We start from the raw sequence: 24,262 nt of genomic DNA, 5'->3' as shown, positions 1-24,262 counted from the left end.
GGACCCCATTGGTTGGCCATATAAGAAAAGCTTTCCCAATTTCTTAGAAAGATTTTTTCTTACTGTGTTTTGTTGTAATTTTCTTATTATAATTTTTATAACCTCATGCCAATGCACCAACAATATCAATTCTTATAGAAAATTTGTAATCAAGGCGATTTACCAAAAAATAATTACTAAAGGCGGATTGTTACAAAAAATAGCCGGTCAGATTCACTATTTACTTTTTGTAGCTGGTATATATCGATTATACATTAATTATACATAATTATACATGCATTATATATGTATTTTACACATTATACATCCACCCGCTATTTTTAATGTAAGAAATTAGTGAACGTCTATTTGAGTTAATTCTTCAATTTTCTTTTTTCTTTTTCATGTTTAAGGAATTCATTTTCATCCTTCTATTATTGGCAGTAGGAATCCCATCAGTCAAAGCTCACTCCCTAGACTCACAGGTACTTCAACTGCTCAAGTCGTACACTGTGGTCAAGATTCAACAACATCAACTATTTTATTAACATCAAATCTAAGGAGTTGTGATTCAGAAAGGCAAGAGGCACAAAAATATTCAAATTCATATTAAATTATTCATGAATAATAACCTTCATTCGGTCATTCCTACCAAATATGGCTTTTTATAAGGAGCATGTCACCTTGAACAGGGCAATTATTTAACATGTCCCATCTTTTGCTCCTGCAGATAACTCTCACTAAGCAGCATCCATTGTCTAACCTAGTGCTCGTGTATGTTACCAGGCCACATTTATTTTTGACAACCAATTGCAAGCGGTTATTTTAACCACAATTGTTAAAATGGTCCTTTTCCATGTCTATACACTAACCAAAAAATCAACCACAGTGTTTTTAAGATCAAAAAAAGAAATATCTAGAGAGTATTCTAGACGCAGCACATCAATTTGGTTAGCTAATAAATCATTTTCTTATTGTTATGAGGAAGAGTCCTTTTTTTTTTTTGTGGTGCTGAGAGAAGCCTAAATCTAGACTGCTGTCATTCTGTCTATGTCCTTGTATTTCTCCCTTTTGTTTCTAATTTCCTAATGTGAAACTGTTCTTGATACTAAGTCGAGAGAACAGTTCGGACCCTGCTCACTCGTCAATATCAACCACACACACAAAAAAAAGTGTTACGAAAATGACATTTGATACATCCAAAAGGTGCGACCTAACAGCCAATGAAGCGAGTGAAAATCATAAGACTATTGTTCCGAGAGACAAAAACCTACTAGATTCTTTTTTTTTTCCATCAGCTTAAGTTTTGGTAGACAAAACCACTTGACACATGTGCGAGCCAAATGCGAGATATCTAGTGAAATAGTCAAAGTATACACAAATTAGATCTAACACCATGTAACTTAGAAAAAGAAAAACAAGAGTTTGGGAATCAATGTTCAAGTAAGTACGGACTATAGCATGGAAAAGAAGGTAAGGAAAAGGAAACATGAGAGATGAGGAGACAAGGCAGATTAAATTGCACTCTCAAGTCCACAAGTGGTTGTGGGGTATGAAAATGTGGGATAGGTTTTGGTCCAGGGATTCCAATCTGGTTTCTTAAGTATGTAGCAGAAAAAGACACACTTGTACTGTAGAAAGGAGGACATGTTCGCACGTGAGTCGTGACCTTCCAGTTAATATGATAGACATGTTTCTCATCTTACATTATTGTAGCAACCTTAGTTTAGCCCGTTGTTAATGTTGGATTAAGGAAGATTATCAGATTGGAATATTTTATATGATAATCAAAATATTTAATTTTCTAGGAGAATGTGGATATTAATTCTTTAACTGTATCTAGAGGAAACTGACTAAAAAGTACTAAGGATAACAACTACTATGATTAAAATATTTTAAAAATATTTGGAGAAAATTGTCGAAGGTACTCTTAGCCCAAAATGCTTCAGTCTTGATCTTATGGCTACATAAACATGGGTTGATCTATTTGGACAATCTACTGGGCTTAACAGATTTAGGCCCGTTAATACATTCACAGATTCTGCTAAAAACGAAAAGTGATGAAGAGAAAAAAGCCCAAAAAAATAGGAAGCGCCGTTGCCGGGGATCGAACCCGGGTCACCCGCGTGACAGGCGGGAATACTTACCACTATACTACAACGACCTTGCTGCAAAGTTATTCAATGGTATATAATATATAGATTGCCAACTGTTCACACGGAATTCTGCTCGAAAGTAGCTGATAAAAACTTCCATTATTAAAACGAAATTCTACTTTACCTACAGGCTACAACCATGCAGCATATTTTTAGGGAGGATTTCATAGATGAAATAAGCAAATGCAAGACAAAGGAGTCGGGATGGATCATTCACATAGCTTTGAAATCTTTGATAAAACTTAGTGGCGGCGGCTAGCTGCATCTTTGTTTTCTTCTTTAAAGTCCTTTAATGTTTTTGTTTATTTCTTTAATATATTAAGTACTTCTTCTAGCTGAAGTTATCCTGCTGTCTTTCAAATTCAAGAATTCAAGGATTACAGCAAAAGTAGACGTAATTAACAATATGCGTATCGGGAACTTGGAAGTTGAAGATAGCGAGGAATTGAAAGAGTAATATAATTAAGAGATTAAATCTAATTCTTTAATCATTCACGACTTTAATTATTCATAGTCCCTGTGATTCATTATTCATGCATGTATGTATGGAATAATTCAAGGATATTCTTCCATTATACTCCTCTTCACAACAATCTAGAAAAATCTGACACAGAAATCTAAAACAAAACTAATATTGGAAAGGTAAGTCACCTAAAATCAGAGAGGCAAGATCGAGCATAGATTTCAGTGAATGCTTTAGAAATGATTAACTGGAGGTGGGAGTTTCAGATCACTTCTTAACTTAAAATACTCTCTTTTAACTTCATTAATAATTGGCTGCATAATGAAAACATAGGCGGAGCCAGATTTTCAAGTTTATGAGTTCAGAATTTTAATTGTTTTAAGTTACTAGGTTCTAAAATAACAATTTATACATATTCAATAATTTTTTAAAGACAAATACATGGTTCGAACCAAAGCTACATAGATTCAACAGAACCTGCACTCGGCTCTCTACCTCCGCCCTTGATTTTGGTTAATTCAAGGAATAAAACACATTTTGTAAAATTATACATATGATAATGGTGCCAATGTCTTGGTTAAGATTTGAATATATATTTCCAAGCCTAATTAGTCTGAAAAAGTTACTTAATAATAAGAAGAGATCGTTCATACTTAAAATATGATGATACATATACAAAAATAAGGATATTTGAGTGATAGAAAATTCACCATACTAGCTAGTTATTGTTGAAACAGAAGAAGAAGAAGAAGCATCGAAGCAGATGCGGATGTTGACACAAAAGAAGCATCCAAACAGACCAAACACAATTGCCTCTTGCAATCTAACCTTGACCGTTAGATTAAAAGAGTCTCTGACTCATCTGGGCCATTCATTTGTTAAGTGCCAAGCACATGAGTGAGCACATGCTCACATTTGTATTAGTGCAAATACACTAAAGTGAGTATGAGATCACATAGTAAACAATATACCTTGTCTAGGAATATTATACATACACTTTATATATGTATAGGAGGTAGATGTATATACAAGCAATGGTAGTGAATGTAAAGACAGTGAAAATAATCTACATCAGCTCTTTTTCATTCTTTCATGGTATCAGAGCAGACCTCTGCTCTATCCTTCAACTTCATCTTCTAATTTTCCTCCTTGAACTCAACTTGTTCTATCACCATGACTGGAACAGATTCTTCAGTAACACCAACCAGTCAAGCAGTCAGTCATGACACCAACCATCCCTATTTTCTTCACTCTTCAGATGCTCCCGGGATGACTCTTGTGACCTCACCTTTTGATGGAAGAGGATTCCCAGGATGGAGAAGGTCAATACTCATTGCATTGTCAGCCAAAAACAAGCTGACATTCATCAATGGGATTTGTGATGAACCTGCCTTGGATTCAAAGGATCATGCACAATGGAGTAGGTGCAATGACATGGTAACCTCATGGCTTTTAAATTCTCTAACTAAAGAGATAGGAGACAGTGTAATCTATTCCAAATCTGCAAAAGAACTTTGGAGTAGTCTTGAGCATAGGTTTGGACAATCCAATGGAGCCAAACTCTATCACCTACAAAAGGAAGTTGCTAAGACAGTTCAGGGAAATAGCAATATTGCAGCATACTTCACAACTCTGAAAAAATTATGGGATGAGTTAGATTCCCTGAACTCACATTTAAGGTGCACTTGTACCTGTGTGTGTGAAGGGAAGAAGAAAGTAGCCAAGTTCCTGGAGGATCAGAGAGTCATCCAATTTCTAATGGGACTGAATGATGTGTATGCACCTGCAAGAGGCAATATTCTCATGATAAGCCCTCTTCCAAGTATGGATCATGCCTATTCCATCCTCCTGCAAGATGAAAGTCAGAGGGAAATGTTTGTTAGCCCACAATATCCAACAGATGGTGCATCTTTTATGGTAGGAGCTCAAGGGAAGTTTAATCAAAGAAACAATATTCAGAAATCATGGGGAACTCCTCAGAAACAGGGGAACTTTCAGAACATGCAACAAAAGTTCAAAAGGAAGGCGAAATACAATCCTAATGTGAGTTGTGGTCATTGTATGAGAACAGGGCATGTAAGGGAAGATTGCTACAGACTAATAGGATTCCCAGATGATTTTCAATTCACAAAATCAACAAATTATTAGCCTGCTATAAAGGGAAATGCAGTGGTGACAACACAGGAAACAAGTAGTGAAGGAAACATCAGCAGTCAGAACCAGTTTTTCAGTAAGGAGCAAGTGTCAGAATTAGTAAACATAATCAAGCAAGTCCAGATTGAAAGTGCAGCAGCAACAACATCAGAAATCAATGCTAATGCTGTAGCTGGTACCATACTCCAACACACAGGAACTTGTCTTGCTGTTTTCAACACTAAAACATGGATAATTGACTCAGGGGCCTCTGAACATATGTGTTTTGATGCTAGCTCTTTCCTATCTCTTACTCCTCTTCCTGCACCTTTGCACATTAGCTTACCTAATTCATTCCAGTTATGTGTTACACATATAGGAAGTGTGTCTCTTCAGCCTGATATGGTTCTTCATAGAGTGCTTCATGTACCTTCTTTCAAGTATAACTTATTATCTGTTCATAAGTTATGTCTTCAATTCAGTTGTTCTTTGAATCTAACTTCTAATGGGTGTATATTGCAGGTCCCTTTAGTGGGGAAGAGACAAGTTTTTGGTGAAGTTAGAGATGGATTGTACCTGTTTCAGCCAACTAGTAAAGAGTCTGTCTCTCTTCTTAGAAAAAATGTAGTTTCCATTCCAAAAGGAAGAAATTCCAGTGTCATTTCTACCCCTGTTTCCTTTTCAGTACCTTTACCTGCTATTGTTACTGCTACTGTAAGGCAATGGCATGTTAGGCTAGGGCATTTGCCCTTTTCAGTAATGAGAAATCTGCATTTTATTAAGTTTCCCTCTAAGTTTGATTGTGTGTGTCACATCTGCCCTCAAGCTAGGCAAACCAGACTGCCTTTCCCCTTGAGTCATATTAAGAGTTATGCTATTTTTTATTTGATTCATATTGACACATGGGGGCCATTCAAGACTGTGACTTATAATGGTTATAAGTATTTCTTGACTATTGTGGATGACTATAGTAGGGCCACTTGGACCTTTCTCTTAAGTTCTAAGGGGAATGCTTTTTCAGTCTTGAAATCATTTATGTGCATGACAGAGAGACAGTTTAACTTGAAAATTAAGAAGATCAGGTCTGATAATGCCATGGAACTAGGAAAAGGTTCACTAGAGGCAAGTTTTCTTGAATCAGAAGGGATTATACATGAAACCTCTTGTGTTTCTACCCCTCAACAGAATGGAGTAGTTGAGAGGAAGCATAGACATCTTTTGGAAGTAGCAAGGGCACTTTTATTTCACTCTAAGGTGCCTCTCCAATACTGGGGAGAATGTGTGTTGACAGCTACATATCTGATCAATAGAATCCCCTCTAAGGTTCTAAATGGATTAACACCCTATGAGGTATTGCTTGGTACACAACCTAGCTATGAATCTCTCAAGAGCTTTGGTTGTTTGTGCTATGTCTCAACTTTGTCTAACAACAGAGGGAAGTTTGAGCCTAGGGCAAAAGGTTGTGTGTTCCTGGGATATGCACAACATCAGAAAGGTTACAAGGTTCTGGACCCTTGTCACTAAGAAGGTGTTTGTATCTAGAGATGTTAGGTTTCATGAAGATCAATTCCCTTTTTCACACTCACCTCTCACATCTGATTTCCCTTTCTTTCCTCAAGACACAATCCCACCAGATACCTTACCCCAAAACTCAACAGAATACTCTTCTGGGACATCTAACCACTCCTCTACCCACTCCTCACCTAGCAGTTCTGCTACATGTCCTGGTCCCTCTACTTCAACCAACATCAACCTGACCCCTTCAGATTCTGCTTCTACTCCATGTTCTTCTCACTCACCCATTCTGTCCAGAACATTTTCTCCTTCATCAATCAGCACACCTATTCCAATTCCACCTCCATCAGTCAGAAAGTCTGACAGGGTAACTCAGAAACCAGCCTACTTAAATGATTATATTTGCAATAGCATCTATCTATCCGACCTTAGTTCCTGTCTATCCAAACCTCTCAAGCCAAATGTCTTTTCCTTCCATGCTCTTTCTATAGACAACCAGCATCTCCTTAAATCTATTTCTACCACATCAGAACCTAGCAGTTATTTACAAGCCTCTATCCATCCAGGTTGGAAAAGGGCTATGGATGCTGAAATTTCAGCACTTGATATAAATAACACTTGGGATGTTGTATCCTTACCACCATGGAAGAAAGCTTTACCTTATAAATGGGTGTACAAGGTTAAGCATAACTCAGATGGTACAATTGAAAGGCTAAAGGCTAGGTTGGTGGTGAGAGGGGACATTCAGAGGGAAGGGATAGATTATTCAGAAACCTTTTCACCTGTGGTAAAAATGACTACTATCAGGTGTCTTTTGGCTGTGGCTATCAAGAAGGGGTGGAATGTGTCACAACTCGATGTTAATAATGCTTTCTTGCATGGGGATTTGCAAGAAGAGGTCTATATGAAACTCTCAGCAGGCTTGACTCCTTCTCAACCTAATCTTGTTTGTCGACTAAGGAAATCACTCTATGGTTTAAAGCAAGCGTCGAGGCAATGGTATGCTAGGTTAGCTGGGGCTCTGAATTACAAAGGTTACTCCAGCTCTTTAAATGACTATTCACTGTTCTTTAAGCGATCAGGTGATTTAATTTCCATATTAGTTGTATATGTGGACGATATACTCCTCACAGGTAATGACACCACAGAAATCGCACAACTTGCAGATTTTCTACACTCAGAATTCAAAGTAAAACATCTTGGGCACATTCATCATTTCTTGGGTATGGAAATTCTCAGAGAAAAGCATGGTTTTATAGTAGGGCAAAGGCAATTTACCTTGGAACTTTTGGCTGAATTTGACTGCACAGGTCCTGCTGTATCTTCACCTCTCGACCCTTACTCTAAATTGCAAGCTGATATGGGAGAGCCTATGCCTGATCCTACCATCTATCGCCATCTTGTTGGAAAGCTCAACTACTTAACAAATACTAGGCCGGACCTCTCTTTCGCTGTCCTTTGTTTGAGCCAGTATATGCAACGTCCTTGCATGTCCCATTATTCTGCAGCTTTGCGTGTTCTTCGCTATTTGCGCACTGACCCTTCTCAAGGGATTTTTCTTAATGCACATCCATCTTTTGATCTACTCGCTTTTTGTGATGCAGACTGGGCGGCTTGTAGAGATTCTCGCCGATCTGTTAGTGGCTTCTTCATCACCCTTGGTGGAGCTCCAATCTCTTGGAAATCGAAGAAACAAATCTCCGTCTCTATGTCCTCCGCAGAGGCGGAATACAGATCTATGCGAAGGGTGACCGCAGAAATCACTTGGTTAGTCCGATTGCTTGCAGATCTATCAGCTTCCCCCACTTTACCAGTGCCTGTTCACTCGGATAGCCAAACCGCCATTCACATAGCTCGTAACCCAGTTTTTCATGAACGAACCAAACATGTGTAGTTGGATTGTCACTTCGTTCGTCAACAATTTCTGTCCGGTTTGATATCTCTCTCTTTTGTTCCGTCCGAATCTCAGCTCGCCGATCTATTTACCAAACCCTTATCTGGGGGTTCTCATCGGAGCATTTTATCCAAGCTGGGGGTCCATTCTCTCCCCTCCACCTTGAGGGGGGATGTTGAAACAGAAGAAGAAGAAGAAGCATCGAAGCTAGTTATTGTTGAAACAGAAGAAGAAGAAGAAGCATCGAAGCAGATGCGGATGTTGACACAAAAGAAGCATCCAAACAGACCAAACACAATTGCCTCTTGCAATCTAACCTTGACCGTTAGATTAAAAGAGTCTCTGACTCATCTGGGCCATTCATTTGTTAAGTGCCAAGCACATGAGTGAGCACATGCTCACATTTGTATTAGTGCAAATACACTAAAGTGAGTATGGGATCACATAGTAAACAATATACCTTGTCTAGGAATATTATACATACACTTTATATATGTATAGGAGGTAGATGTATATACAAGCAATGGTAGTGAATGTAAAGACAATGAAAATAATCTACATCAGCTCTTTTTCATTCTTTCAGTTATATAGAATAAAACATCAATTGTCAATAAAGGATAAAATATCACGAGTCACAATCAAATCAGTGCGAGGAAAGAAAAGTGATGAAGAGGAATAGAAACTACAGTATATATGATAATTTTGTTCATAGGACTGTATTCATGGGAATATATGCCATCGTAGAAACTAACGTTAAAATAGGCTAAGGTTCTATTAAGCAAACCCCAGGAATCAAAAAAGAAAGAAACACAAACTCAGCAAATCTAAGGCAATTCTATGTTTTAATGGTGCGCACTCATTTCATCGTAGATGCTGTATGTTCTCGGCATATTAGCTTGAAATCGGTCTCTATCATTGTTCTAATCCTAGTATTGAAAGCACAATTCAAATAAGGCGTATATTTGTTGATTTCCCTTTGAGAATTTTGATCTTTTAATTTTGTCCTCCAAGTGAACGAATGTTTTTTTTTTTTTTTCATTTATGGCTTTGATAGACCAATTGGTATAAGCATCCAATACGCTCAATGAAATAATTATGGGCAAAGAACATTAGAAAAAAAGTTGAAGAGTTACGACATTAAATATTGTGTGGTTCATGGATTGGAGATTGATAATTGTGGCATCCATGTCAATCTATCCGTGGAACGAGTTCTACGTCATTCATTTCCCACCATATTCCTCAATCGACACATCATTATTAATATTCTCTTCGAATTTTCTTTTTGGCAAGAAATGGTGTGTCAATCTCATCCTTTCCAACGGCTTTAGCTATTCTCCCAATCTTTAATTCCTTCTGCATTATCTCTAATTAGCTGCATAGTTATAGTATACTTTATCCTTTAGTCTATTGTAATCATACTTCTTTAGGATATGGCTTCAATGGCCGCGATGTCTAGAGTCACTGTATCAATTATACGAATCATATAATTATTTTTTAATGTTTTGTAAAGATAGGAATAAGGCTATATCCAGTTTATTATAGCTTTTGTACGGCCGAGAGCATGCATAAATAAATGGAGAAGTAATATAAATATACGGTCGATGATCACATCACGAAATACTTGTGCGAACTGTAAGAAAAAAAATGAGTAGATAATATTGACTAAGAACAAGAAGGAAAGAACAATTTATAAAAAATATTGTGTCGTGGCAAGCTATTGCTTTGAAAGCGATTTCGGTCCGATTGGGTGCAAATTGTTAAGACCGGTTGTTTCCCAAGGTTCCACAGCTCCTCCAAACACGTGCACTCGTGGTTGGAAGTTTAGAATTTGCACAAAACAGTTGCCCAGTTGCCCAGAAAAAAGAGAAGATGAAGGTATTTTCTGTAACTGTTACAAAAATTAAAATATTGTCGGAAGAAAATAATGATAAGCAAGATGAATTATTGGTTAAGAATTGAGTGAATATGATGGCTAATGATCATCCTATTTATAGGCAATATAGGCAAAGTTGTATGTATGACAAATGTGGAGAGCCTTTTAACATTTGTCCAAATATATTAGTTTACTTGGCTTCAATATTAACAAGTGTACTTATAGCCCGTTTGGCCAAGCTGCAAAAATCAGCTTATTTTGAGAAATACTTATTTTCAAAAGTGTTTTTCTCAAAAGTACTTTTGGTGAGAAGCATTTTGTGTTTGGCTAATTAGTTTGAAAAGCACTTCTGAGCAACAATTAGTGTTTGGCCAAGCTTTAAAAAACTGTTTCTAAATGTATTTTTTTCAAAAGTGCTTTTGGAGAGAAGCTACTTTTTTCTGCTTCTCCTCAAACGAACTTTTTTTCCTTCCAAAAGCTTGACCAAACACCTCAATTTTTGGCCAAAAGTATTTTTTCGCAAAAAAAAAAAAAAAAAACTTTTGGCCAAAAAAAGATTGGCTAAACAGGCTATTAGTCTTTCATGTACGAAGACACGTGATAGATTTGCATAGCTATTTGTCTAAGTCATTCAACACTTTAAGGCTTCATGCAAGAAGCCACTTGAAAATAGATAGAACACTTAAAAATTTAAAAGACTCATGGCTATTAGTTGTAAATGAATTTTCAAAAAGAAATTTTTGACTTTGCATTATAAATAATACCAACACTGAACTACAAGTTATTACTTTTTCACGTATTAAAATGATATATGGTCTCTCTAGTCTTCGTGTGTATCTTGAATCATTTACGATATTCAAGGAAATAATAATCAAAAGCAGAAAAGAAAATGCCATTATACAGCAGTATTTTGGGATTCCGCAATGAATATGATCCATTTTTCAGGGTATGTACCGAATTAAAAAAGAAAAACAAATTAGAGAAGAGTTTAATTAAGATAGTCTTAATTAGGAGTGACAAACGGGCGGGTCAGGTCGGATATGGTTTGGATCGAAAACTGGTAATAAAAAACGGATAAATTATTCGACCCGATCCATATTTAATACGGATAAAAAATGGATTGGCGGATAATATGATGGATAACCATATTATCCATGACTTCTTGTATATGATCACTTTTGGGAGAATTCTTAGTCTCCCTAGCTTGAGGAAACCCCCAATTTGAGGTTTTACAAATATAAAAGTTAGACTCATTGGTTATCCATTGGTTACATATTGGTTATCTATTTTCTAAATGGATAATATGGTTCTTATCCATATTTGATCCGTTTTTAAAAATTCATTATCCAATCCATTTTTAATGGATAATATGGGTGGTTAACTGTTTTCTTTTAACTATTTTGCGACCCCTAGTCTTAGCTATAACACGAGAATAGGCTACAGCCAGAGGCGGATCCAGACTTTGAAGTTTATGGGTTCCTATAACGATTTCACATTATCAATTAGATTCACAATCAAATATTTATATATATTTAATAAATTTTTTAATACATATACAAGGACCGTGCAATAGTTACCGAATTTCCAGGAATCCGCACGCTATCCTAGATCCGCCACTGGCCACAACCACCTTTGTAGCTACCAGTGATCAATAATAATAATTAATGTTTCTGATTTCAACTTATACCATTTAGGTGCATGATGATGACTACCTAAAGTCTTTACTTATATCACTTTTCTTTTTTCGTTATTTACATTTCACCCCATTCACAAGAAAAATAAAAATAAAAATATGGGAAAAGATGGAGAAAAGTAAGCCTAAGTTGTATCATCTTAGTGAATTAAGCGTTAAAAGACATCGGCTCGCCTTATGAATAGGCTGGACTTGGTGGAGGTTACATCTTTTTATGCTAAGTACTATTTTCAAGTAGCATAAACTTACGCAGCAATTCTTTATTTTCCAAACTATGATTCCCGACTTTTCTGGAAACAATTAAACTAACCCAATTAATCGCCCGACCCCTACGCCATATACAGCAAAGCCCCAGCTTTACGGGACCCCGCCACCTCGGAATATATGTGGCGACACGTTTGCGATTTTTATATCTTCAACGTTTTTTTTTTGGAAAACGAAAAACAAATACTAGCCGATTTGAACCATTATTTTCCCAAAGTTGTTATTTCTTAGTTGCTCTAATCACTCGTGATTACTTGTGTTACTTTCCCGTTCACAATAAGTGATCAATTTGTTTTTTTATTTTGGTTCAAAATAAATGTCTATTTATATAATCAGAAAGAATTCAATTTATTTTTACAGAATTATCCTTATGTACATATCCCTAAAAAGTTTTCTTACTCCTCACATTAAATATTTAATTAAAGGTAATTTAATCATACTAGGAATTTTTATATAGAATTTAGCATTTTCTTAATGGACGTGCCAAAAGCAAATTGATCATTTATTGTGGATCGGAGAGAGTATTTATTGTGAACCGGAGAAAGTAACAATCAGCATAGTAATTGCCCGAGCAACTCTAGCCAACCACCTGTACGGTGATCAAATGACCACCCTTGATATTTTTCCTCGTGAAATAGTTAATTAAATGCTCGATTACCCTATAGTAAGACGCATTGAGTTGATTAATTAATGCCGCATTCGAGTTAATTCTCAAAGTATTACTTATTTGAAGGCACTAAAATTTCCAATGAATACGTGTTGGTAAACAGTTCCGAAATCATTTTAATTTTTTTCTCTAAGAGATTGGTTGACAATTTTTTCTTTAAAATTTAAAGAATTTCGAAAGATCATCTTTAGCTAAAAATGTAAAAAATTACTTATAGATGTGTATAATTGAACAATTAGGACTATAACTCCTTACTTAAATATACAAGCCTTTTTATTTTAATAAATTTAACGAATTGGATCATACTATGACCCGCTCAAAAAACGACACAATTTGCTGTGTCACACTTTGTTTTTATTTTCCCCAAACGCCGTTTAAAACAAAAGTTGAACCATACACGATAAGATATTTTCGTAACGAATACCGCTATCTTACCTGCCTTATATTTTTGGGAATATTCATTTTCTCGTCACGACTGATTATCTCGCGGGGAAGGATAAAATAACCTAGCATTTGTTAACCAAAAAACAAAAAAGGAAAAACCTAGCTTTTCTTTAACGGCAAAAGGACCTATAAATACAAGGCGATTACAACACTATTTTCTCATGGTTGAAAGATCCGTAACCTACAATATTTACCAAAAGAAGAACAGAGTTTCTTCGTTATCAATGGCGTTCAAGAAAATGTTAGCTGAACGTCTTTTCAATGGTTACAATATTACTCGTCCTTCCCTAACAACCTGCCGTATTTGCTCCTCAACCATGACCAAATCGATAGCCTCTTCAAATCCTAGTAAGAGAGCTCCAGATCCCGGAGACGATCGTTTTTTTCGGCGATATCTCCACCGTGACTCTTTGGCAACGTCGCCGGAGCTCCGGTCTCTTCCCATAGGAGAAAAGCTCCTTGAGAAACTGAGAGGGATGGACATTGCTAGAGATAGGATCAGACTCGACGGACTCATCCCACCGGCGCATCAGAAACCGTTGCCGGAGGAGGACTCCGATGCGGAGGAGGGGAAATTCACGTTGGCGGATGCGAAGAAGGTTCTGAGGTTGGCGCAGCTTGAGGTGGTGAAATCTAGGCTAAAACAGATGGAAAAGGATTGGATTTCGTACGCGGAATTTATTCAGATCTGCAATGGAGCTTGTCCAAACGATGATCAAGCCCTAGAATTCGCGAAGATGCTCGATCAATCGGGAACTGTAATTGTTTTGGGAAATATCGTATTCCTGAAGCCTGACCAGGTTGGTTTTCTTTATTTTTCCCCTCACTTTTTGTGCATTTTTTTAATTTTAGTTGTGGATATTGATAATTAGCCAAGAATCAGATTTACCTGATGTCTATGTGCATTTATTAGCTCATACTTTGCTGCATTTGCTGAGAAGTACTTGATGTTGAAATATCTTTTCTTTTGTCATTTTCAGTTCTGAGACATATTATTATTAGTTTGTTTTTTGTATTACAAGTCTACCGAAAACTGATAGAACTTTTATCTATTTTTTCTCTATGTTTTCTTCGACAGGAAAGTGAAACAAAGTTATTCGAGATCTCTAAAACGAGATGGTGACTTTTATATGGGAGTGCATCAGTTGGACCATTTTCAAAGACCCAAAATTACACCATTTCACACCCTCCCCTGTTTTTAAGAAACTGAAATTGTTGGCTACTAAAGCTCTTCTCCCACAAAAGCCAAGAAACCTTTTATTGCCTTTTCAATTTTTGCAAACTTTTGAACTAAACGTCATCCAATTGTTTTTACTTAACTAATATTCTCTTTGAAATAGTGACAAGAGATACTGTTTTGGTGGGGAAGGGATTAGGAAAAGGACATTCAAGTTTTAGTGGAGTCCAAAAATTGGTAAATCCTCCACCAGAAACAAACGAAATACATCTATTCCTCTTTCATTTTTTAACTCCCCCGCTTGTTTTTTTCTAATGCTTGACGCATCAGAACTGTAGAAAATTGGAAAATTCAAGATGGTGAGAATTTGTCTTGCTTGTTATAGGAAAGTCCATTTGTTCGTTCAGTCTGTTTGGCACCCAACATAACGCTGGTGGAATAGACACTATTTTGAATAGATTCAGAATTTTAAGTTGCGTGTGTGTGTGATTGTTTAACCATATAGGAGTAAGTATATAAATTAGTCCAATATAGCTGAACGGGTTTCAGGCTTAACTATGTACTGCAAATGGGAAGTCATTATCATTCTGACATAATCTACGTAGAAATAAGGCGTGTGAAGTGGAGTTCTATTCTTTTACCCAAGTGTTTTGGTCCCTTTTTTGTTGCTACAGGTGGTGAAAGCCATGAAAGGCCTAATGCCAATGCCCTTGGCCGAACCAAATGACCCAAAAATGATGAAGGAGCTTCAACAAATGGAGGAGAAGAAAGCAGCAATTGACAAGAAGGCAGAATCATTGGTGCGGACAGAGTTGTGGCGTGGACTAGGTTACTTTGTGATTCAGACTTCAGCTTTCATGAGGCTCACTTTCTGGGAGTTATCATGGGATGTAATGGAGCCTATTTGCTTCTATGTCACATCCATTTACTGCATGGCTGGTTATGCTTTCTTCCTTAGGACCTCCAAAGAACCTTCTTTTGAAGGTTTTTTCCAGAGCCGGTTTAGTGCAAAGCAGAAGCGATTGATGAAGCTTCATAATTTTGATCTTCATAGGTACAATGAGCTCCACAGAGCTTGTGATCCTCATTCGACGATACCTGCTGGAAACACCTTAACATTTCATTCATCATCTATGATGTCCGCAGCATAGATTCTGGCAATTTACATGAACATTTGATGAATATTGTTTAGGAATAGTGAAGGAAAGAGGAACCAAAGAATGAAAAGGACGGATGGCACATTTTGCCTTTTCTTTTTTACTTTTTTACTTTTAAGTTAAAGTCAAATGGATATAGAGGATGCATAGAGCTGATCCCAATTAATTTGGGTTGAGGCGTTGTTGTTGTTTACTTTTACTTTTGACCTAGATTAACGTTTCGATTTATCTATGTCACGGCTAATGTATATTAAGTGGAGGGTTTATGAAATAATGGAATTTAAAGAAATTTCAAACTTAGCCGATATTTTGCTCACCAAACTTAAAGTTTGCGCTTCTCTTGATGTACATATGAAATGTGGACCAGGGTTCTTGGAGCAATCTCTGATTATCATTTCCAATGGTTTCATTTGAGAAATCTCATTAGAATATTAGGCTAGAATAATTAAAGTTGATCTCTACCGATTCTTGTACTGTGTATTTGATTCAATGGATATGCCTACAAATAATTAACAAAAAAATAATCTCGTCCTTGTCAGAAGACAAAAACAGAGAGGTGGCAAAGTAATTGATTTTCCATTTTATCTCCCCAGATTGTTGGGAAATCTAATGGTATAAGAATAGGACAAACATCAAAATGCATCACATTTGTCACGATCCGAAATTTCTCTCATCGGGACCGTGATGGTGCCTAACATCACACTTGCTAGGCAAGACAACGTTAGAGTATTATTAATCAATTTCCTTTATGTTACAGTGATTAAAAGTAAACAAGCTAAAACAAGTAGAAATAATTGCGAAAGCAAGTATACATCCTCTTTGTTTATATACTATTACCATTACTACCCAGAATTCGGTGTCACAATCCACGAACACACTATGATTTTTCTACAAACATCAGTTTGAAAGAAATTTACAACTTTTTTGGAGACAAAGAAAAATAGTAATATTGAGATGTAGAAGGGGACGCAAGGTCTGTGAACGCCAACAGATCTACCTTGAGTCTCTGGATAGCGGGTCCAACAGCTAAAATCTCGATCAACTCGAGTCGGTACCAAAATCTGCACAAAAAGTGCAGAGTGCAGTATCAGTATAACCGACCCCATGTACTGGTAAGTGTCGAGCCTAACCTCGACAAAGTAGTGATGAGGCTAAGGCGAGGCAATTACAACATAACCTGCATACAGTGTATAATAAAAGTAGAAAGAAGGACAGGACAAAATAAAGCAATAACTTGCAACAAACAAACACGGAACTCAAATGTCTTATCAGTATCCAGTTATAACCAATCTTTAAGTGAATTGCAAAACTACAAAATAACTTACACAGTAGAAGAAAGATACATAAACACACAAACTGATGCAGCGCGTATCCCGATCCCACCATATAATTAATATCAATATGAATATTCACCCTTATTACTCCATATCAATCCACCCTTATTCCTCCAGTTGCGGCGTGCAACCCGATCCCACCGTATAATAGCAATTCACTCTTATTCCTCCTCAATATATCACCCTTATTCCTCCAGTTGCGGCGCGCAAACCGATCCCACCATATAATAGCATTTCACCCTTATTCCTCCTTAATATATCACCCTTATTCCTCTTGTTACGGCGCACAACGCAATCCCACCATATTAGTACCAATTACACAGTAAGAACAAAAATTTCACAGTTTACTCAAAACTCTTCACAATATTTAAACCTCAAACCAGAGCAAACGGAAAGCTTGTACATTATGAAATTTCACACAAATACTACTACTCAGTGAAACCAATCCAAAATATACCATAAAACACCGATAAACCAGCTTAAGCCAATAATATGAGACAATAAAACTACAGGATATCTAATACTTTTAACAACGAAAAATAAATATCTGACAAGTAGCAATTAAACATGGAAATACCAGTAAAGCATGTGACAGTTAAGGCACGGAAGACAATATAATAAGAATGGGAAGAAAACGGGTACAACAAATAAATTGGCGGCGTATAGGTACTCGTCACCTCACATATACGCCACTCAGATGGTCACATAGCAATTAAGTCAAGGATCCCTAATCCCTCGAGTCAAAGTTAGACACAACAGTTACCTCGATCCACAGGCCACTCACTGCTCAATTACCGCTTTTCCTCTAGATTCCACCTCTAAATCACTCGTATCTAGACATAATTAACTTATTTACGTCAAATTTTGCTAAAGGAATCAATTTCAATACATAAATTTAGGTTTCCCTACATTTCTCCCCAAAAGTCAAAAATTGACCCCGGGTCCGCTTGGTCAAAACTTGAGGTTCGGACCAAAACCCATCCACCCATTCACCCCCAAGCCCAAATATGTAATTAGTTTCGAAATTCGACCTCAAATCGAGGTCTAAATTCCAATTATAAAAAAATTCCTAATTCTACCCAAACCCCCAATTTCCACCATGAAAACCCTAGATTTTAGGTTGAAAATTCATGAAATGTAATCGGTAATGAAAAGAAAGTAGTTTAGAATCATTTACCAACACTTTGAGGAAGAAATTGTCTCTTGAAAATCGCCTTTAGGGCTTCTAGTTTTGAAATTTTTGAAATAATGGCCAATTCTCATTTTTGCTTCTGTTTTAAGTGTTGGGCGACAATGTTCATCGCGATCGCATGAACACTATTGCGTTCGCGAAGAGCAGCCTTATCAGGACTTATGAGATCGCGGGAAACACTACGGGTTCACGAAGGTTTAGCCCGCCCTACCTTTGCATTCGTGATACAGGGCTCGCGTTCGCATAGGGTTTTCCAGGTCCCCTGACCAGCCTTCCTAAAGCTACGCGTTCGCGGTTGATCGGTCGCGTTCGCGACCCTGGTCTCGCGTTCATGTAGAGTGAAGCCCTCCCCCAGCCCAGTTTTCCCTTCGCGATCGCGAAGCAGAAAGTATCAGAATACCAGCTACAACAAAACACGCAAGATTTTCCAAGTCCAAAACACTCCGAAACCTATTCGAAACTCACTCGAGCTCTCGGGACTCCAAACCAAACATGCACACAAGTCTAAAAATATCATACGGACTTGCTCTTCCGATCAAATCTCCAAAATAACACCTAGAACTACAAATTTAGCACCAAATCACATGACATTCTTATGAATACTATGAAATTCCTATTTTCACAACCGGACGTCCAAATCACGTCAAATCAGTTTCGTTTCTTACCAAATTTCATAGATAAAGTATAAATATTATTTTGAGAAAATCTCACTTTATACCCATTAATTCCAAACTATTTACCCTTCAGTACCCAGGCCCAAACTATTTACTACTCCTACCCATGGGGCCCAAATTATTTACTCGCTAATTTCAGTCGCTGCTTTGCCAAAGATGGAAGCGATGAAAATATATCAAAGCAATAAGGTTCATTTGCAATCTAGACCCCTCAATTGACGAAATAGGAAGACTCAAAGAATCCACATATAATTAGTGACCCTGAAGAACTAGGTGCTACTAAGTCAACAACAGAATAGTTAGAGGCAATCATCCTCTTTATCGACTTTCTGGGAAAAAAGCTCTACATGGGTTTTTGACTCAACCCCAGACGCAGAGACACATTAATTGACTTTTTTTGAGCTAACACCAATTGATTTGCATGGTTCCATGCTAATATCATCTTTTGAGAATCTTCCCATTACGGATTAATAAGAATATCCACCATTGTTGGGCTTGAATCTCAATTTTATTTTTGAAGATTTCTTGTTTGATTCAAAGTGGGTGCAGTTAAATATTGCTTATAGTACCTTCTGGAAGTTCATACTGAAATTTGATAGCATTTGGAGCTGATTTGAGGTGATTGAGATCGAAATTTTCAGTTGAAAATCGAAGAAGAACACAGCTACAATATACCGCTACGGTATACAATATGTTGTAGGAGTATATAGCTATACTGCAACAGTACACCATTATATTTTATAAAACAGTATACCGCTACAGTATACTAATATACTATAGGAGTATATAGTTATACTGCAACAGTATACTATTATAGTATACAATATATTATTATGGTATACTGTAATAATATGCAAGATATTATAACAATATGCTATAATAGTATACAATATACTATAATAGTATACTTATTACCCGTAAATTCACTTGCCTTTTTTTTAAAATTTGTTTCAAGCTTTTACCCAGCGTGAGGGGCAAATTGAAAATGCAAAAATAAATAAATATATAGTATGCTATATGATGTAACGATATACTCTTACAAATAGATCCTTTTAGAATTTTTTAAATTTTTTATTGACAACTGATATTATTTCAGTTTAATAATTGAATTAAATTTTTTTAACTCTTTGCGTACAATTGTATACCCTGTTAGTATAGCTATATACTATACAGGTATCATATGTTAGGTAATATTTTTTTTGATTGTATTAGCTACATTTAATTGGTACACAATTTGATTTTTCTTTAGTAATAATATAAAAAAATAGTGAAAATAGTAAATGAAATTAGATTATGAAGAGAAAAAGAATATAAAAAAAGAAGTTAAATGAAATTAGAAAAGGAAAAAAGAAAAAAATAAGAAGAAAACGAGAAAAAAGAAAAGGAGAAAAGAAAAAAAAAGGAAAAAAAAGGAAAAGAAGCATAGAAATAAAAAAGAATTTGAGAATAAAGAAAAAACTCCCCACAAAACCTACTATGGGTAGGAAATGTAATTAGTTTATGGGTAGAAAAATAAATTGGTAGATTAGGGTAAATAGTTTTGTTTTTGTGGGTAACTGTGTCAAAACCCCGATTATTTTGGACCTGTACCGGGTCCGGAACCAAAATACGGGGCCGATACCAACAAGATCAAACATTAACCAAATTCTTAAAACCATTTAATTTTTCGTCTTTCAATTTTCATCAAAAATTCATTTCTCGAGCTAGGGACCTTGGAATTCGATTCTGGCATACGCCCAGGTCCCATATTTCGGAAGGACCCATCAGGACTGCCAAAACACGAGTCCTGGTCCGTTTACTCAAAACATTGACCGAAGTCAACTAAATCAACTTTTAAAGGCAAAAATTATTATTCTTATCAACTTTCAACATAAAATCTTTCCAGAAACACGACCGGACTGCGCATGCAAATCGAGGAGGAATAAAATGAGGTTTTGAAGGCCTCAAAATACAGAATCGAGTTCTAAAACATAAGATGACCTTTTGAGTCATCACATTCTCCACCTCTTTAATAACCGTTCGCCCTCGAATGGACATAGAAAAGTATATGAGCTGGTGAAAAGGTGGGGATATCTGCTCCATATATCGGACTCGGACTCCCAGGTAGCTGCCTCAACAGGCTGACCTCTTCACTGCACTCGGATCGAAGAATAACTCTTCGTTCTCAACTGATGAACCTGTCCGTCTAGAATAGCCACCGGATCCTCATCGTAGGTCAAATCCTTGTCCAACTGGACAGTACTGAAATCTAACACGCGGGATGGATCGTTGTGATACTTCCGAAGCATGAACACATGGAATACTAGATGTACCACTAATAAGCTTGGTGGAAACGTAAGTCTGTAGGCCACCTCTCGCACTCGCTCAAGGATCTCAAAAGGCCCGATATACCTAGGGCTTAACTTGCCCTTCTTTCCAAACCTCATTACACCCTTCCTGGTCGATACCCGAAGCAATACTCTCTCTCCGACCATGAATGCCATATCACGAACCTTACGGTCGGCATAACTCTACTTACTGGAATGAGTTGTACGAAGTCTATCCTGAATGATCTTAACCTTATCCAAGGTATTCTGTACCAAATCTGTACCCAATAACCGACCCTTCCCCGGCTCAAATCACCCAAACGGCGATCGACATCGTCTACCATATAATGCCTCATACGGAGCCATCCTGGATGCTCGACTGATAGTTGTTGTTGTATGCAAACTCCGCTAGCAGCAAGAACTGATCCCAAGAGCCTTCGAAGTCAGTAACACAAGCGCGAAGCATATCCTCTAATATCTGAATAGTACGCTCGGACTGTCCGTCCGTCTAAGGATGGAATGTTGTGTTCAACTCAACCCGCGTGTCAAACTCACGCTGCACTGCTTTCCAGAAATGCGAGGTAAGCTGCGTACCTTGATAAGAAATGATAGCCACGGGCACGCCATGAAGACGAACGATCTCACGGATATAAATTTCTGGCAACCGCTCTGAAGAATAGGTAACTACCACAGGAATGAAATGGTCTGACTTGGTCAGTATATCCACAATACCCAAACTGCATTGAACTTCTCTGAGTTCGTGGGAGTCTAACAACAAAATCCATAGTGATACGCTCCCACTTACACTCAGGAATCTCTATCCTCTGAAGCAAACCTCCAGGTCTCTGATGCTTGTACTTTACTTGCTGACAATTTAGACACCGAGTTACATATGCAACAATATCCTTCTTCATCCTCCTCCACCAATAATGCTGTCGTAAGTCCTGATACATCTTGGCGCCGCCCCAGTGAATAGAACACTGAGAATTGTGAGCCTCCTCTAGAATCAACTCACGAAACCCATCCACATTAGACACACAAACACGACCATGCATCCTCAAAACTCCATCATCTCCAACCGTAACCTGCTTGTCATCACCGCACCGCACTATGTCCCTAAGGACAAGCAAATGAGGGTAATCATATTATCGCTTCCTGATACGCTCAAGCAAGAAAGACCGAGCGACTGTGCAAGCTAAAACACAGCTGGGCTCAGAAATATCCAACCTCACGAACTGATTGGCTAAGGCCTGAACATATAATGCAAGCGGTCTATCACCGACTAGAATGTATGCAAGGCTGCCCATACTAGCTAACTTCCTACTCAAAGCATCGGCCACCACATTGGCCTTCCCGAGATGATACAAGATGGTGATATCATAATCCTTCAGTAGCTCAAACCACATCCTCTGCCTCAAATTGAGCTCCTTCTGCTAGAACAAATACTGCAAACTCTTATGACGTGAACACCTCACACGACATGCCATATATATAGTGCCTCCAAATCTTCAGTGCGTGAACAATGGCTGCCAGTTCCAAGTCATGAACAGGATAATTCTTCTCGTGAACCTTTAGCTGTCGTGAAGCATATGCAATTACCTTGCCACCCCTGCATCAATACCACACCAAGTCCAATACGAGATGCGTCACAATATACTGTATATGGCCCAGACCTGTGGGTAATACCAATACCGGTACCGTAGTCAAAATAGTCTTGAGCTTCTAAAAGCTTGCCTCACACTCGTTCGACCATGTGAACGGGGCACCCTTCTGGATCAACCTGGTTATCGGGGATGCTATAGATGAGAACCCCTCCATAAACCGATGGTAATAACCCTCCAATCCCAAGAAACTCTGGATCTCTGTAGCTGATGTGGGTCTAGGCCAGTCCTTGACTGCCTCGATCTTCTTAGGATGTACCTGAATACCCTCAGTTGATACAACGTGACCCAAGAAGGTAACTGAACTCAACCAAAACTCGCATTTTTAAAACTTAGCATATAACTGGATGTCTCTCAGAGTCTGAAGAACGATCCGAAGATGCTGCTCATGCTCCTCTCGGCTGCGGGAGTAGATCAAGATATCATCAATAAAAACAATCACAAAGGAATCCAAATAGGGCTTGAACTCTCAGTTCATCAAATCCATAAATGTTGTTGGGGCATTTGTCAGCCCAAATGACATCACTAGAAACTCATAATGCCCATACCGAGTCTGAAAAGCTGTCTTAGAGACATCGGGTGCCCTAATCCTCAACTGATGGTTGCAGACCTCTAATCGATCTTTGATAATACCTTAGAAACCTGAAGTTGATCAAATAAGTCATCAATCATCGGCAATGGGTACTTGTTGTTGATGGTGACTTTGTTCAAATGTCGATAATATATGCACATCCTCATCGATCCATCCTTCTTCTGCACAAAAAACACGGGTGCACCCTAGGGCGAGACACTAGGTCTAATGAAGCCCTTATCAAGCAAGTCTTGCAACTGCTCCTTCAATTCCTTCATCTCTGTCAGGGCCATATGGTATGGCGAAATAGAAATAAGCCAAGTGCTCGGAGCCAAATCAATACAAAAGTCAATATCCCTCTCAAGTGGCATCCCCGGCATGTCTGCAGTAAATACCTCTGGAAACTCTCGAACAATTGGTACAAAATCCATGGAAGGAACCTCCGCACTAGAATCACAAACATAAGCCAAATAAGCCAAACACCCCTTATCGACCATACGCGGAGCCTTCATATAAGAGATAACCCTGCTGGTAGAATGACCACAAGTCCCTCTCCACTCTAATCGAGGCAACTCCGTCAAGGCTAAGGTCACGATCTTGGCGTGACTGTCCAATATAGCATGATAATGTGATAGAAAATGCATCCCCAAAATGATATCAAAATCGACCACATCGAGAAGTAGGAGATCTACGCTAGTCTCAAGACCCCCTAATAATAAATATACACGAGCGATGGATACGATCTACAATAATAGAATCCCCCACCAGTATGGACACATACACGAGAGCACTCAAAGAATCACGAGGCACAACCAAATATGAAGCAAAGTAAGATGACACATAGGAGTAGGTAGACCCAATATCAAATAGAACTGAAGCATCTCTACTACAAACTGAAACAGTACCTATGATAACAACATCGGATGACTCAACCTCAGGCCTGGCTGGGAAAGCATAACATCGGGACTAGGCCCCACCACTCTGAACCATATCTTTGGGACGGCCTTCTGCTGGCTGGCCTCCACCTCTAGCGGCCTGGCCTCCACCTCTAACGGCCTGACCTCCACTAGCCTGACCTAGACCTCTGGATCCCTGACCCCTATCTCTAG

At 37.9% G+C, this 24,262-nt stretch overlaps 1 protein-coding gene, 1 long non-coding RNA gene and 1 other non-coding gene across 3 annotated transcripts; 1 reads left to right on the top strand and 2 right to left on the bottom strand.

Moving 5' to 3' along the window:
* Positions 1–2,071: 2,071 nt before the first annotated feature.
* Positions 2,072–2,143, bottom strand: TRNAD-GUC (transfer RNA aspartic acid (anticodon GUC)). Its single transcript has one exon. It is a non-coding gene; the product is annotated as a tRNA-Asp (tRNA).
* Positions 2,144–3,965: 1,822 nt separating this feature from the next.
* On the bottom strand, positions 3,966–7,631 carry LOC142175425 (uncharacterized). The gene is made up of 3 exons (XR_012704467.1): positions 7,525–7,631; positions 4,290–4,446; positions 3,966–4,167 (listed from the first exon to the last, which is right to left on the bottom strand). It is a non-coding gene; the product is annotated as an uncharacterized LOC142175425 (long non-coding RNA).
* A 5,494-nt stretch (positions 7,632–13,125) lies between these two features.
* LOC107803970 (calcium uniporter protein 2, mitochondrial) lies at positions 13,126–15,712 on the top strand. Its single transcript, XM_016627772.2, has 2 exons — positions 13,126–13,881; positions 14,933–15,712. The coding sequence occupies exons 1-2, from the start codon at positions 13,243–13,245 to the stop codon at positions 15,407–15,409; spliced, it is 1,116 nt and encodes a 371-aa protein (XP_016483258.2). The 5' UTR covers positions 13,126–13,242; the 3' UTR covers positions 15,410–15,712.
* Positions 15,713–24,262: the final 8,550 nt, after the last annotated feature.

This window comes from Nicotiana tabacum, chromosome 3, assembly GCF_000715075.1.
Source record: "Nicotiana tabacum cultivar K326 chromosome 3, ASM71507v2, whole genome shotgun sequence".
Lineage (NCBI taxonomy): Eukaryota > Viridiplantae > Streptophyta > Magnoliopsida > Solanales > Solanaceae > Nicotiana > Nicotiana tabacum.
This window is presented reverse-complemented; position numbering and strand designations above follow the sequence as displayed.